This window comes from Nerophis lumbriciformis, linkage group LG21 (assembly GCF_033978685.3).
Source record: "Nerophis lumbriciformis linkage group LG21, RoL_Nlum_v2.1, whole genome shotgun sequence".
NCBI lineage: Eukaryota > Metazoa > Chordata > Actinopteri > Syngnathiformes > Syngnathidae > Nerophis > Nerophis lumbriciformis.
Genome location: NC_084568.2, coordinates 27,604,516 through 27,621,700, shown reverse-complemented (window position 1 = coordinate 27,621,700; position 17,185 = coordinate 27,604,516). Strand labels below are relative to the sequence as shown.

The window sequence follows — 17,185 nt, the reverse complement described above, 5'->3', positions numbered from 1 at the left end:
TAAGAGTGTATTAATTAATGCCATTCCATTTTAATATTTTTTAATGATATCTGGATTGTATATTTGCTTCTAAATCTTTCAAAATACACCCACATTTGCATTGATGCAGGTAAATAAACAGTAGCCTAATGGTACTCTGTGTCACGTGATTGCAACCCAGCAATAGTATAAAATACTGAATCTGAAAACACAAGAATCTAAATAAAATATGCACAAATGGAGAAAAACATGTCAACAATTCTTTATTTCTACCATTTCACATTCTACTACAGAAAATAGGATTAAACTGACCAGAGCTCCTTTGCTGTTTGCATTCAGTTAGAGTACTCCATGTTGCTTCCATTTTTTGTTCAAAACACAATCAGCAAAGAACTGAGTTGTTAATGATGAATACATTGATTAAAATGTGTATCCCTGTAGTGGCAAACATTGCTCTTATGGCAACAACACTTGCAGTAATTGTCTCCATCCGCTTGCTAAAAAGCAGGGACAACTTTGTTCTAAGGACAAACTGGTCTTGGCATGTACATTTTTAACTCTTTCTTGTACTACTGAAGACTTTGTAATATTTTGTATGCCATTATTCTTTTTTATTAACATATGAAACATTGGCGAAAATAAATTGATTGACCATATTTTGTTATATTAATTGCCGTTGGTGGCTTCAGTGGCGGTCAGTGTAAAGAATAACTTGATTATCAGGGAACATGCAAGTCAGGGGTGAACAACCTTTTCACAAACTAGAAGATCAGAGGATGCAGGTGCCATTTCGATGTCATAAACTTTGTTAACAGGCTAGAACCAATCCAACAATCACATATACAATACTCACTAAATGTCAGGGTAAAGCTTAAATGTACTGGAACATCCATCCATCCATTTTCTACTACTTGTCCCTTTACCTTCTGAATGCTGTTTATTACTTGCTGTTCTTTAACAAAAAATTTGAATAGCGAAATTTGCAGCAGTTGTGTGATCATTAAATGCCCTGTTTTTAGTCCTCTTCGTCATGCTGTTTACATATTGACACATAACATTTGATCGACATTACCTCGCCATTCCCAGCCTTCAAAAGGATGTTCTCAGGGGGAAATTAATACTGAGCTGAGCGGGCCACAGAGTGCCATCAGCTGGTTGCAACAGAGGGACTGGGTTAAGGTTTATGTTACACATAAAGGCATACATTGTATGAATATGTACTGGTCCATTCAAGGATCACACAACGTTGTGAATTTTGCAAGTTGTGCAAAAAGTACTAAAACCTTGTATTGTTGGACTTGTGCATTCAGAAGTTTAGAGAATGTCAGATTAAGCTTTTACTTTCACCTGTGAAAGTTAAAAGTGCATTTTAGGGTCATGCTGAAATTTCACATGAAAGCACAATACTCTGTGAGTTGTGTATAATTAAGAAAAAAACTGCCTGCACATCAGCGTTGTGTTTTGAGTGTAAAAAGTATATTAGAATCAACATGTTTGCTCCTTCTATTCTATTTTTTATGTATTTTTTTTGTTCGGTTTTTATTAACTGTATTTTTTTTGGAAGAAAACAATAAAGCTACAGGCCCCTATTGTAAGTGGACATGTACATGATCATTGCATCTTATCTGGTATACTGACAGGACTGGCATGGAGCTGTTTCATCTTCTCCTGGTTATTTTGGTGGGGTTGTACCTAAAATACACAAACAGATAACAGTTGATGAGCTTTTAACATTCCTCAATGTCATTAGAGGCATTTGAACAAACAAAACGTAGCCCAAATGAAGTGACGTAAATGACGGCCAAGCGTGTTTGAACAGCTTAAATGGGAACCGCACTTTTTCTTTTGGAATTTTGCCAATCATTTACAATCATTATGAAAGCCAAGACGACCAATGTATTTTTTCAAAGCATTCTAACTCGTAAATAGACGGAAATAAAAGTCTGCTTACAAGTCTGGTCCAAAAACCACCAACAATACTCCATTTACATTTCCTGACCTGAATATTAATCAATTATTAGCTATATTGTTATTATGAGCTGCACCACAGACAAACAATTTATAGCGGCACAGTGATCACAGACAGCTAACAAGCTTGTGCTGCTATAGTGACGTCATCAGCTGCTGAGCTGCTTTCTCGCCTCCGAGAACGCGAAAGTTTATTTTACATCACAAATAATGTCTCTCACCTTGATAGTGGAAAGAGGACGACATAATCCGACAAGTTGGTCAACTTTGGCATCCAATTTAAACCCGGTAAAAGGCAACAAAGATACAAAAGACGCTTGATTCCACCACCCTTTTTACTTTGAGAGGATTATGAGTCATTCTTCATCTAAACAGGAATATATCAACATTTCATCAGTCCCCATCTGGTGACAGCAGACATTGTACAATAAGTGATGTTTATACGTGTTTGTTGACTCTCATGAAGTCTGCAGTGAGTGTGTTGTCGAAGGAAAAAGCAAATGTGATGCATTTGTGAAATTGATGCGCTACCGTATGCTTTAAATGAGCAAACTATATATTACTACATTAAATATATACTTACAGTGTGTATATGAAACTTGATGGAAGAGTGTGTATGTTTTTTTAAAGTGCTTCATAAGCAGAGTAAAGCGACTCCCAAAGGCTCGATTGTAAGCAGACTTCTCCTTGCATATATTTACTAGTTACAATGCATGAAAAAAAAAACTGTGCTTTCTGACAAAGATTGTGTATGATTCCAAAAAAAAGCAGTTCCCCTTTAGAACAAACAAGCTTCTAATAAAGAGGGCCTCGACACTTGCTTGTTTCAAGCTAGTGAAATGTTTTCTTAGCGGCAGAGTCTTGTTTCTGACCACGCTATTGAGTATGACTTAGTGATCAAACACAGCTCAGCCTTAACATAAACACACACACACAAAATCAACCTGCCTCTTTTCTGCTTCGTCAAAGAAAACACACTCGCTTACATCATCCTATATATGCATATATATATATATATATATATATATATATATATATATGCATATATATATATATATGCATACATACCTGCAGTGTCCAGTATTCATTTTAAAGTAACACTGGTTGATCAACCATTGATCATAACAACCACAAATATTGAATCGAATCCACTTGTTAAAACGATTCATTACACTCTTATTCTTTATGGTGCCATGTGAAAACAGCCACGTTTTATGCGTGGCCCGTGCATCATCAATTGGACACCCCCTCTTGACTTAATCATACATTTTGTCGAGTGAAACATGTAAAACAAATGATAAAATACAAAAAAATATAGATATTTATTGTAACGATTGAACTCATGTGAAGGAATCCCTAAATGCACAATTACATATCTGCATTACCTGGATTCATACACAGGTGTTCATGGGGTGCATGAATTCTATTAGGGTGCAGGTTTTGCCAGAACACAGAAATTACTATATAATTATAACTAACTATAAATATAATAACTAAATTAACTATACACTGTGAAACATTCACAAAATGCTTAGTCACATGAACTGTTTTTGAAAGTAATAACTTTCTGACATGACCCCCCACATAATTGTAAAAAATAAAAAAAACATGGGTGTTTACTTTTTGATAGCAATATAAAACACAAAGCAGTTTGGCCAATGACGTTTTAGTCTAATAAACAAGCTTTGTTCTTCTCCAATAACACCATGTGGCTCAGAGCAAAACTTTGGCTAACAAAGATAAATAGGAGTGATACCTCTCACATCTAATACACAAGCTTTGTACTTCACTGACAACTCAGCGTGCTGTACTTTACAGCCTGCGTGCAATTCAATTAGATGACAAAACATTTTAACTAGAGTTGATGTTATTGGGAACACTGGCAAAGTTAGCAGTTAACTAATGTATGAGTGATCATCTCAGAAAACAAACAGCAAAGCGTTATAAACAAGTGGCAATGTTCCCCACATGGTTCCTTACATCCTCAGTCTTCGTTCTAATTCATCCCAAAGGTGTCCTATCGGGTTCGGGTCAAGACTCTGTGCAGGCCAGTCAAGTTCATCCACACCAGACTCTGACATCTATGTCTTTATGGACTTTGCTTTGTGCACTGGTGCACAGTCATGTTGGAAGAGGAAGGGGCCCACTCCAAACTGTTCCCACAGGGTTAGGAGCCTGGAATTGTCCAAAATGTTTTGGTGTCCTGGAGCATTAAAAAGGTTCCTTTCACTGTGTGAGGGGGCGTGTGCAGCAGCCGGCTACGAAGCAGCTGACAGCTGAAGCGGGTCCTGAACCTGTCTCCCTTATTAGGGGCTCCCGAGGCCATGAGAGGGGGGAGCGAGAGAGAGGAGAACACTGAGAAAGAGACACACACACGAGCAAGACGGGGGTGGCTGTGAGAGCGACAAGCTATACACAAAATAAAAATACTTTTCAAACCTGGAATCCGGGCTCACAAGACATTATGTCGGTCCAGAGCGAACCTGCGATATCAAGACTTTCACAACTGGCGCCCAATCAACTTTGGACCAGAGATGTCGGCTCCGAATCCGCTGGAAGCACTGGGGCGAGTACTGGCGGAAGTGTCAACGGCAAGCCAACAGCAGAGCCAAATCCTGCAGGCGCTAGCGGGCAGGGTTGGAGCGGCACCGCCAACGTCAGCAGCCATCTCTGGGCAACGCATGGCAGAGACGGAGGACCCCCAGGCGTTTGTAGACATTTTTGCGGCCACGGCAGTAGCATGTGGGTGGCCTGAAGATGAGTGGGGGGTGAGACTGCTACCGCTACTGGCGGGGGAAGCACAGCGGGCGGCGCTTAGCCTACCAGCGGCTTCCCGGGTGCCTTTCCCAGACTTAAGACGAGCAATACTGGACCGGGTCGGCAGCACCGCTCAGGAGCACTGACGCCGGTTCCGGGCGCTACGGCTGGGGCCAGAAGACTGTCCATTCGTTGCAACTCTACAACTTCCGAGTGGTCCACAGACCGGGTGCACAGATGGCCGTGGCCGACTTCCTCTCCCGCACTTCTACGGAGGGGGGTTGGGGGGGCACGCCTGCCGGTCATGAGTGGCGGGGGAGGCATGTGAGGGGGGCGTGGTTGGCGCGTCTCCTGCGGGAAGGCCGTGTGCAGCAGCCGGCTACGAAGCAGCTGACAGGTGAGTGGATTTCCCATCTGCAGCGGGTTATCTAATCACCTGTCTCCCTTATTAGGGGCTCCCGAGGCCATGAGAGGGGGGAGAGAGAGAGAAGAACACTGAGAAAGAAACACGCACACGAGCAAGGGGGTGGCTGTGAGAGCGACGAGCTATACATAAAATAAAAATACTTTTCAAACCTGGAATCAGGGCTCACAAGACATTCTGTCGGTCCAGAGCGAACCTGCGATATCAAGACTTTCACACACTGGAACTAAGGGACCATGCCCAACTTCTGCAAAACAATCACACACCATAATTCCTGCTCCACCAAATTTCACATTCGGCATAATGCAGTTCCAAATGTACTGTTCTCCTGGCAACCTCCAAACCGAGAATCGTCCATCAGATTTCCAGATGGAAAAGCGTGATTCATCATTCATCGTTCTTTTTTTTTCCAAGATGGCGCCGCTGTAGTGGCTGCTGTTGACAGGAGCTCTGTGCTCTTGTGTCATCGTTTTGTGTTTCCCTCTTGTTTTCATGTGTTTTATATATATATATATATATATATATATATATATATATATATATATATATATATATATTTTTTTTTTTTTTTATTTTTTTTTTTTTTTTTGCCTTCTGGTTGGGGACCCTTTGGACCTGTGTGACAAGGGGTGGCACTTTTGCGGTGCTTTTTTGTGGACTTCTGGATCTGCCTCCCGGGAGCCTTTTGGCCATGGAGACCAGCTGCTGGGTCTCTGCCACACCAGAGTCAGTTTGGAGAGACTGGAGGAGATGCAGATGAAGAGACAGGGCTGCGGAGCTAGCACTGAGCGCCGGGAGGGACAGGCTTCACAGTGTTTTGGCTGAATGAGCAGGTATCAGACACCTCAGTCTCCTTAGACGCATCCTCGCTCATCCATGCGGATTGGACACTGGCCGAGTTAGTGGGCGGCCAAGAGTGGTTGCTTTGTTGGGTCTGCTCCTGTCTCTGGCCATGTTCCCCCCACCCCAGCAGACGATGGCGTGGAGAGGCCACCACAGTGTATATGTTTATTTTACTTTTTATTCATAGCTCTGTGTAGAAGTGGCTGGTTGCATCAGCTCTGCTCTTTTAATGTCTTTAATGTCCTTTGTGTTCTTTGATGTTTCCCTCTTACACACATGTAAGAGGGATGTGTGTTCTGGCTATGAGTTGTATTTTCCCTTGGCCTCAGTCTGGGCACCCTCTCCAAGGGCCCAGGCTTAGACAGATTTTTTATTTTCTCACCCCTCGCCGTTTACCTGTATCTCACCTTTTTTGTAAGGGGTGCCGGAAGTTGGCAAGCGATCCTGTTCTGTCCCCCTGTAATGTTTGTCTGATCTTGAATGGGATTGTGCTGAACATTTTTATTTCCCCTCGGGGATTAATAAAATATTTCTGATTCTGATCACTCCAGAGAATGTGTCTCCACTGCTCTAGAGTCTAGTGGCAACGTGCTTTAAACCAGTGGTCCCCAACCACCGGGCCGCGGCCCGGTACCGGTCCGTGGATCGATTGGTACCGGGCCGCATAAGAAATAGAATTTTTATTTTTATTTTTTTATTTATTTTTTATTTATTAAATCAACATAAAAAAACACAAGATACACTTACAATTAGTGCACCAACCCAAAATACAGTCTGTAAGCACACATGATTGTATTTCTTTATGACAATTTTTTTTTTTTTTTTAAATACAAATAAAAAATAAAAAAATAAATAAAAAACATATTTTACTGGTTTTGTATTTGTACAATATTTACAAAGCAAATTTCATTATAATGTGTTTGCAAGCAAGTTGAAACAGGTAGCAAGCGGCACATTTATTTATGGTGATCTAAATTGTATATTATTTATGTTGTCAACATAAGCGCATTGCACTGTAGTTAGTATGTGACGGTCTATTGCACAATTAGCCAGACAAATACAACTCACCTAAAGAGGTCATCACCTTGGCTTTCCTCCCGTCTGCTCTGACGCTCATCCTGAAACAAACACAAACCGTGAGTGAAACCGACTCTTTCGAACCGTCGCGGGTTGAGGAATCTAGAACGAAGGGGGAAATCGAACCTCAACGGCATCTTTCAGCCATTCATCCAGTTCAGAGTTTTTGCCCCGGTTGTGAGCCAGCAGGTCAGGCCCCCCGATGATGTGTGCTGAGCGCTCTGTCCCGGGCACTTGTATCTGTTCCATCACGAAAAAAAAAAAAAAAGTTTCCATACATATAAGTAGTTGTCTATTGTGTGAATACGCTGAGAGTAATTACATGTACAGTGGAACCTCGATTTACAAAACCCTCTATATGAAAAATGTTTGATTTACAAAGTTTTAGATGGAGCCAAATATGCCTGTGTGCGAACCATGTTTCTGTGTACAGAACGCTTCATTCATTTATCCATTATGTGTCATGCCTGAAGGCAAAAAAACAGGACACAGCATTTTTGGGACTGCAGAGCCCTCCACATCACTTGCTGCCTAAGACCCTAAAAGTCTAGAAGTATATATATATATATATATATATATACTTTATATATATATATATATATATACACATATATATATATATATATATATGCATAAAATAAAATATGTTAGAATAATTACACTTTATTATTATAAGTGTACAGTAATCTATTTATTTATTTATATATAGTTTATATATATATATTACTATATATTTATTTATTTTATATATATATTTACATATTATTTATATATATTTATTTATTTATACATGCACCTTTTTGCTTTTTTATCCTGCACTACCATGAGCTTATGTAACGAAATTTCGTTCTTATCTGTGCTGTAAAGTTCAAATTTGAATGACAATAAAAAGGAAGTCTAAGTCTAAAAATACTGGAGTACAATTTTAGACAAAACTGCCCAATTTATACAAGTGGATATATTGATTGATTGTCTATTCCCAGCTAAGCGGCTTTGAAGGAAATAAGGGTCTTGCACTCCTTTACAGCTATCGGTAGGGAGTTCCACTTTTTGGTAGTTTTGCAGGCAAATTCATTTGAGCCTTTTTTGGAGACAAATCTAGGTTAAACATGATTTGTAGAACTACATCTGGTGTTGTAGTGGTGAACATCTGTTATGATTTAGAAGTATCTATTTTTTTTACATGTGCACTATGTGCGCTACAGCTGGTCGCTCACCTAAATGGACTTGACAATTGGCAAAAATAAGGAGAGAAAATTGAAAAATAAATGTATTTCAAGTTAATTAATGCATTTCTTGTCCTAGCCTGTGTAAACTACCCTGATTCTTTTAAATTAACTATCGACAATAACGTCTAACTTTACGCCCTGTGCATCTTTGGACCTCGGTTTGGACGTCTGTGTGGAATGAGCATGTTGTCTCTGTGCGTGTGTGGGTTTTGTCCAGGTACTCCAGTTTCCTCCAACGTTCCTAAATTATGCATGTTAGGTTGATTGGAGACTGTAAATTGTCCATAGATATGAGTGTGAGTGTGAATGATTGTTTGTCTATACCAGGGGTGTCAAATTGTTCGCAGGCCGTATAAGGTCCGCAAACAGGGTTAATCCGGCCCGCAGCCCGCAAGATGAGTTTGCTAAGTATAAAAAATGTTTTAATAAAATAAACTGCTGTTCTACTGAATGTCACAATAGCAATTCAAGTCTTCTTCTTCTTTTCGTGTCTTTGAAGCATGTGGTTATATGACAGTTTCCCATTTCTCTTTTCACGGTCTTTTGCATTGTCGTTGAACTCTGCGAGATCTTTTAAGTTGCACTGGTTGGGTTAACAGAGGACAGACAAGGCAGTGCTGCATCGTATGGTCCTCTTCTCCGCATTAGCAGGTGGTTGGGCCGGTTTTGTAGCCCCATCTGGCCATAGCAGCATTTGATTGCCCTGTTCCTGTTCTCAGGCGGTTTAGTGTCTTCCACTGGACCCATGGTGTTTCTGACCCGGGGGGCAGGTCTTCAGAAGGGGGGATTCCCATGTCAATAGGAGGGGGATCTTTCTCTAGTCTTTGTGTCCATAGCTGGAGTCTGGTTTCTTCCCGAGATGTTGTTAGGGGCTTGACATTGCTGAGGAAGCTTCTCCTTGACTTCAGACGTTGGGCTGAGGGTTCACGTCCATAGAGGAGGTGGCGTTCATCACTGGTAGCTTTTGTGAACTCTACTCGGCTGGCAACTTCCCGTCTCACGTCTGCAGGGAGGCCAGCGAGGAGATGTAGGTTGTTCAGGTTGGTAGGCTTCAAGCAACCAGTGATCAAGCGGCAGGTGTTGTTCAGTGCTGGGTCGAGTTTCTTGGCATGGGTTGATCTCTCCCAGACAGACATGCATACTCCGCCAAGGAATAGCAAAGGGCCAAAGCAGTACATCTTAGTGTGTGTGCTGTGGCTCCCCATTTGGAATTTGTCAGTTTCCGTAAGATGTTGTTTCGGGAGCTAACTTTCAGTTTGGTGTTTTTGATGAGTTCCTTGAAGGAGAGGGTGCGGTCCAGGGTTACGCCAAGGTAGGTTGGTACAGTTCTCAATTGGTGTTCCAGACCATTTGATGTTAAGAGGTCGGTTCGCATCCCGGTTCCTGAGATGGAACGAGCAGACTTGGGTCTTCGCAGGGTTTGCGTGTAGATGGTTTTGCTCGTAGTAGAGGAGTAGCTCATCTAGGGCTGAGGTGAGGTTTGCTTCTACCGCTTCAAACGTACTCTCGAGATGTTACACAGAGGTCGTCAGCGTAGATGAATTGTTCAGTGTTCTGGTCCATTGGCTGGTCATTGGTATAGATGTTATACAGTAGTGGAGCAAGCACACTACCTTATGGTAGAGGTAGGCTATTCTTCTGTCGTCGCCAGCGACTTTGCTTGTTGTTTAAAGTAACATAGAAGCGCCTGTCTTTCAAGAGGACTCCAATGAGGTCTGTGAGTGCCAGATCTTTTGTCATCTCCAGGGTCTTTTTTAGGAGGAGGCGGTGGTTCGTACGCGGCAGACAGATCGACGAAGACGGCACCTGTTACCAGTCCATTCTGAAACCCATCCTCAATATGTTGGGTGAGATTCAGAAGTTGGCTTGTTGTGGATTTGCCAGGTCGGAATCCAGCTTGTTGGGGAATGATGGCAGGTTCAGCAACTGGGGCCAGCCTGTTGAGGATCAGGCGCTCAAAGAGTTTATATGGGTGACATAGCAGGGAGATTGGGCGGAAACTCTTTGCATGGGATGGATCTTTACCCGGTTTGAGAAGAGCTATGATTCTGTTTTTCTCCAGATCTTTGGGATGGTTCTTGTCAGCATGCAGTTGTTCATCAGGTCGAGGATCCATTTCCGTGTCAGAGGTCCAAAGTGTTTGATCTCTTCAGTGAAACTGTTGTCCTGGCCGATGGCGCTACCGGTCTTAAGGGCATTGATGCTGGTATTGAGCTCTTCAGGGAAGAACGGCTCAGTCAGTCCGGTGGTTTGGGAGTACTGAAGTCGGTCTACCTTTGGTCTGGGCTGTTTGGTTTTGGATTTTCCATTGAGCAGCAGCTGATGAGCAACTTGGTTGGCAGTGGTGGTATACTGTTGCTGTGTTGGGGTTGACAGGTCATTGTTGGGGTTGACGGGTCATTGCTGATTTTTCGGATCAGGCTCCATGCATTTTTTGCTGTTTTTCGCCATATCAGTTGTCTCCATCAGGTTTTGCCATTTCCTTTGGCGGCATTCTGATAGGGAAGTCATGAGGCAATTCAAGTGTAACCATCTTACACATGACACTGTCTAAAGATGATGTGTCAGCTGACTTCAAGCGGCCTCTGGATTGGCCGCTATTACGTAGAAAAGAAAAAATCAGTCCAGGTGCAAGCAATCAGCTGCTCCTGTTGTGGCTGGCAGCAGATGGCGGCAGACTGTTGCAGAAGTTAAACGCAATACCTTCTTTCATTGTACCGTATTTTCCGGACTATATGGCGCACTTAAAATCTATCCATCCATCCATCCATTTTCTACCGCTTTTTTTTATTTGGTACATGGTGAAATGATAAGTGTGACCAGTACATGGCAATCGAACATAAGAGATACGTGTAGACTGCACTATGATGGCAGTCACACACAAGAGATAGGTGTAGACTGCAATATGACTCAAGTAAACACCAACATTTTATACGTTCCATTGAAAATATAGAACATTACACACGGCGCTCAAAAATCTATTAAAATGTTTAGTACGACTTTGGTAAGCTATGAAGCCGCACCGCTTGAAGGATTGTACTGTGCTTCAACATACGAGTATTATTATGGTGTGTGTATAAGGTAAAACATTATCTGGCGTTTTGTTTCGCAATATTACGCAAATTCCTTTTCTTACCTTCTGGTACCTGCTGATCTGTATTTGCGATCTGCATAAGTCCTGAAAAATTGCATGCGTCCGCCTTTGTAGCCCGTGCCGACTCCATAGTCGATAAGCTTCTTCTTTTTCTCTATCTTCTTGTTATGGGACAGTCATCCTCTGCTGTTGCCATTTCTAATATAAAGTAGTGTAAAGTTCTTACTTATATCTGTCAGTAAACTCGCCATGAAAGCGTTAAAACATACCAGTGTAGTGAGTTTACATTATTCATCCAAGGAACTCTCGTTATTAGAGAGTTCCGGGACACATTTCTGTCGTTGTTGTTTCCGGATGAGGAGTAGCTGCTCCGTTATTGATTTAAGTAAAGTCTGAATGTCATTAAAACAGTTAGGTCCACTTTTGACACTTCTTCCACTCCTGTTCTTGCACGCTACACCGGTACAACAAAGATGACGGGGAGAAGATGCTGCCGAAGTGAGCCACATAAAAAAGACCGCCCACAAAACGGCGCATCCTGAAGCGACGGTCAGAAAGCGGCTTGAAGATGATCCGTAAAACATAATTTATGCAACATTTTGATTTAAAAAAATGATATGACTCCTTTAATGCAGCCTATAATCCTGTGCGCCGTATATATGAAAAAAGATCGAAAACAGACCATTCATCGGCAGTGTGCCTTATAACTCAAGTCAAAATGACTATCATTTTTGTAGTGTTAGAGTTCCTCGCAGTGCTCACATTTGTTGACACCTTGAACTAAGTTGTAAAATATGTGCTTCTACATGTGTTGTTTGTTCTAATTTATTGTATGATTAAATCTACCATGTTAAGTTTGTAGTTATGCTACCTTGATTTCGGATATGGTGTTTGTTTGTTGTTGCTTTTCCAAACACGTCTTTAATGGTGAACCGCCAATATGAGAATGCAGAACGGAAGGAAGTGCTTAAAGTTTAATGTCTTTGTAAATACACTGAGACAAAGTCTAAGTTCATTGTGATCTTCACGGTGTTTTTGAAACTGCACCTCAGAATTTTTAACAAACTTAAAGTGTTTGTGCATATGATTTGTAATATGTAAAGTACGTGTTCAGAGTGTGCTTGTTCTATTGTTGGTCAAGAAAAACAAAGAAAACAATCTGAAGTAGTAATTTTTTAAAGTTATTATGCCATGATTTTACCAGTCCAGCCCACGCAGGGAATAGACTATCCTCCATGCAGCCCTTGAGCTAAAATTAGTTTGACACTCCTGGGGTATACTGATGTGCCCTGTGATTTGCCATGCTACCGGTACTTTGGTTTACTTGCCAATGAGCAAGTCTATTATATGTTAGCATTAAGCTGGCAGCGTGAGAGTCACCTTCATCCTGCATAATAGCATTGCTTTTTTTTTTCAGTTTATTTCAAACGATATTTTTAACTTAATTAATTTAACGCAATTCCTACATGTACTGTAAGTGCATTTCATATAATATGTATACATATGATGTACTTTCCTTAGCATAGTTAGTTTTACAGTGACTTCATTGTGGATAATATCAACAATAATAATAATACGTTATTTTTTCATCTCTAATTCAAAGGACTATTTACATATTTGGCAAACTAAGTTCCAACATCCAGGGAGGGCAGAATACAGTGTAGCCTGAATTACCATTTACAATAAGCAACAACAATTAAAATAACATTGAGAAATAACAAAGAGATCACAGTCTACCAAATCAAATTCCTTGTGTGATTCCGATAATATATGACAAACTGTATTAACTAATAACACATATTAGTTATTGAAAATACATCAAACATGTGTTTAGCCTTTCTAAAGAAAATACATCCATCATTGCAAATCAAAATTATCAAGTCGTCATATAGGATGTCATATTAACCACACCCACTGCCACGCCTCCACCGCCAACTATATATATAATGGAAATCCAGGAGAAACCCTGAAATATATGTATTATGGAGATTTACAATTAGATAATACACTGATTTGCCTCGTCACCTATAACACAAAGCTAGGTTGATGTTTTGCTCGGATAGCTTAGCATATATTGACCAACATTGGATGGATTTTTGGGTCATTAATGAACAAAATGTACCAAAGAGGCTCACCTTATCCTTCAATACCCCTGGCCTACATAATCAAATATTTCAAAAACACACATACACTGCTGTACTGGTGGCTTTTGAATTAGGTGCTGACCTTGCGGAAACGTTTGAAGTTCTTTGCAAAGCCGTTAGACTGCAGCTGCTGTGGTTTAGTTTTGGGCACGTTCACCGTCAAGGATCTAAACTCCACCAAAATCAGGTTTTTAGGGTGGTCTTCATCCAGCTTGTTTTCCTGCAACACAAACACATTAACTAGCGTATCATAAAAAGAGAGAAGTCAACCGATGCATGAGCTTGAACACAAACAACACCAAAGTAGTTTGTTCCAGCTGTGAGGACTGATCACAATCTTTGGACACACAGAAAGGAAGACAAGCAAAATATTACTGTCGATTTTTAACACTTGGAAGTTTGCAGCCTTAACACAAATCATTAGTTAGACATTTGTATGGCTCCTGAAGGCCAAAACGCAGATGTTCGAGTTTATATCATGGGCTAATAATGAGAAGCTCAGTTAGCTTGTACCCTCAAGAGGGAAAAATAGCATTTAACTTAGGAGCAAGTGGAAAGCCCCTAAAGTTGGAAAGATACATTGAAAAATACTTGTTGCACAAAACTTGTAACCAATGAAGTATTGCTATAAAAAAAATGTGTGTTTTAAATAATGTAATTAGAAAGGGGCACCAATGATGGCAAATACAAAACTTGTGATGAACTTGTGATGATAGTAGCAACAGTACATCACACTGTCCTGGCTACTCATTATACTGTGGTTATTGGTGAGGGTACAATTTTTGGTTTTCAACTTTTTCTATACAGGAGCTAACCTATTTTTTTCTCTGCATATTTAACAAAGGTTTTATTGTTCAGTATATTTTTACATTTGTATGTCAGTTAAGAAAACAGCTATCCGATCAAAAATACATTTTAAGAATAACAAAGAATTTCAAGTGAGGAAGTGACAATTAAGGAACAACTAACTTAAATTGAACATAATTTTATATATGTATATATATATATATATATATATATATATATATAAAATAAAATATGTTAGAATAATTACACGTTATAATAAAAATATTGGGGTACAATTTTAGACAAAACTGACCAAAAATTGTAGACAAAACTGCCCAATTTATACAAGTAGATGGTGGATATATTGATTGATTTGTCTATTCCCAGCTAAGTGGCTTTGAAGGAAATAAGGGTCTTACACTCCTTTACAGCTATTGGTAGGGAGTTCCACTTTTTGGTAGTATAGCAGGCAAATTAATTTGAGCCTTTTTTGGAGACAAATCTAGGTTAAACGGAAGTTCCAAAATTAGAAAATTAATTTAACTGATCTGATCTGTTTTTATCAGTTTTATTGATCATATTGAAAATACTTGGAATTGAGTTTATTCGTTAAATTAAAAAAAAAGAAGCTTTTTTTGTTGCTACTTTTGTAAACTAATGGATTTTTATGTGCAAAATGATCTCCAAGTAATTGTACAATTACAAATACTTGCAATTAGTGACAGCCCTTATACTCAATCACTAAGAAGTTATCGATTGAATGACATAAGTTGATTAATTGCATCTTAAAGCAACTGAGGCAAATTGGAGTGCTTGGCTCCAGACAGTAGAAGCAGAAGCTGTCAAATTTTGAAAATAAGTTTTGCTCATTGTGTTCTGTATTGCTGCTGTAAACATTATGACAATTTCTTGTGGATTTTATTTCATATTGGTGAATTTTAGGGATGTACCGAAAATTTCATATCACCGTTTTATTATTATCGTGGCATTGTTGAACATACTAAAATAGTACTTATACACACACTGAAAATTATTGACCAAGTTATGTTTTTTAAATAACTAAAATAAATAGATACACTGTTAAAAACCCACTATTTTGCATGTTTTGTGTTTCTTATGCTTCACTGATAGTGTTTTAGTCTTGGAGTTGTATCTGTTTTGAGGGCTAAGGTTTTATTGCTTTAAATATTGGTTTGTACTGTAGCACAAGATTTAATTTAAGTGAAAAGTGCGTAGCAAATAAAGTCTATTACTGGCGGGCGTTGTGGCATCCTACTCTTTTTAGCAGGCCTTAAACGCACCACAAAACTACCAGAGCACAGCTTGTAGGTTTAGTGTGCACAACCGATTAAATTTGTTGCTCAAACAGCAATGTGTTTATAGAAGTTTAGATTGAGGTATTTTGTTTCTAAATGGGCAAAGATGTCAATGTCTCTTGTTTTCATGTTAGCATTTAAGCTAACAAGTCAATCCGTAAATTTATCAAACTGCAGTTATCAATCACGATTTTTCGATCATTTTAATGTAAAACAATAATATCGATCATTTTAATGTAAAACAATAATAGTAACCATTAACATCAATACTGTTTATCGTTAAATCGGGAGTAAATCTTTTACTTAGTTATTTTATATCCACCCATCCATTTTCTACCGCTTGTCCCTTTCGGGGTCGCAGGGGGTGCTGGAGCCTATCTCAGCTGCATTCAGGCGGTAGGCGGGGTACACCCTGGACAAGTCGCGACCTCTTCGCAGGGCCAACACAGATAGACAGTAGTGTTTTGGCAGCAGGAACTTACTTGCGCCTCCTCCTGTTTGACGGTCACAGGTTGAAGAAGATGAAACGCTGCAGCTTCTTTAGGCATACAAAAATCTTCTTTAAGTGGCTCAACATTCTAAGAGAATAAACAGAATTATGCAAAGAACAGTAAATGTACAAAGGTTTGTTGAACAAAAAATATGAAAAATTAAGATCATAAGCTTTCCTTCTGACCTCAGTGGAGAATTCCTTGTTAGCTTTAACAAGCTGACGCATGCTGCTGGATGAGTCTTGGTTTTGTGTACTCTCTTCTGATGGCTCTTTCATCATCACGGAGACAATTTGCAGCTCAAGTTGGTGGTTCTGATTTGTCGGTAGAACTTTTTCCCGGCCCAACTTTGACCTTTGGCTGCTGGTGTCATCATTAACACGAGCTACACGCTGCTTCTTACTTGAAGCCTCCACTGTTTCTGACGTTGGTTCAGAGGTATCAATTCTTGCCTCCGGGGCTTGGCTAACTGATAGCGACTCATCTAAGGAGTGCATCCCCTCAGACATGATGAACTCCAATTCAGCCAGATCCATTTCTTCTTCCATCTCCTTTCTCTTTTTGCTCATGTGGGAGGCACGGTCTGATGAAGGCAGTGGCAGACTGACAAAGAGATCATCGACAGAGCCCATGGGATCCTGTGTAGTGGCTGCAACGCCTTTGTTTGAACATGAGGAAGTGCTTTCAGATGCTAAAGTAGTGTTAATGTTGGTTTCAAGGACAGGACGCTTTGGCTCGGACATCACAGCTGAGAGCTCCTCGTCCAATGGCCTTGAAAAACAAATGGACATTGGTTGTAGTCAAACCACAATTGGCATGTGTGTGAAAAAAACAAAAACAGGATGGTTACCTTTTCTTGTTAACTGGTTTAAAAAAACTGGTCATTGTTGGCTGTTTTTGTGGGGACACTGCTGGAGAGACGTTCTGACGAGATGTCTTCTTAGCAACACCAGGCTTTGCCAAAGGCGGCTGGAAAGTTGTTTTGTTAAAATCTTGATGGCCTAAAAGTGCAAGGACAGTTCAGTGAAGTTGTGTTTAGCTAGTAATGACTTCTAGTACATTGTTTCTCCATCTGTT

General features: G+C 40.1%; 1 protein-coding gene across 1 annotated transcript in view; it reads right to left on the bottom strand.

Moving 5' to 3' along the window:
* Positions 1 to 217: 217 nt before the first annotated feature.
* Positions 218 to 17,185, bottom strand: part of nbn (nibrin) — a 42,070-nt gene continuing 25,102 nt past the window's right edge. The window contains exons 11-17 of the mRNA XM_061982526.2: positions 16,959 to 17,109; positions 16,294 to 16,879; positions 16,100 to 16,195; positions 13,598 to 13,735; positions 7,175 to 7,288; positions 7,040 to 7,089; positions 218 to 1,671 (exon numbers count right to left, since the gene is read on the bottom strand). Of these exons, the coding sequence (XP_061838510.1) occupies positions 1,638 to 1,671; positions 7,040 to 7,089; positions 7,175 to 7,288; positions 13,598 to 13,735; positions 16,100 to 16,195; positions 16,294 to 16,879; positions 16,959 to 17,109 (1,169 nt within the window). The 3' untranslated portion in view covers positions 218 to 1,637. The remainder of the gene's footprint in view (positions 1,672 to 7,039; positions 7,090 to 7,174; positions 7,289 to 13,597; positions 13,736 to 16,099; positions 16,196 to 16,293; positions 16,880 to 16,958; positions 17,110 to 17,185) is intronic.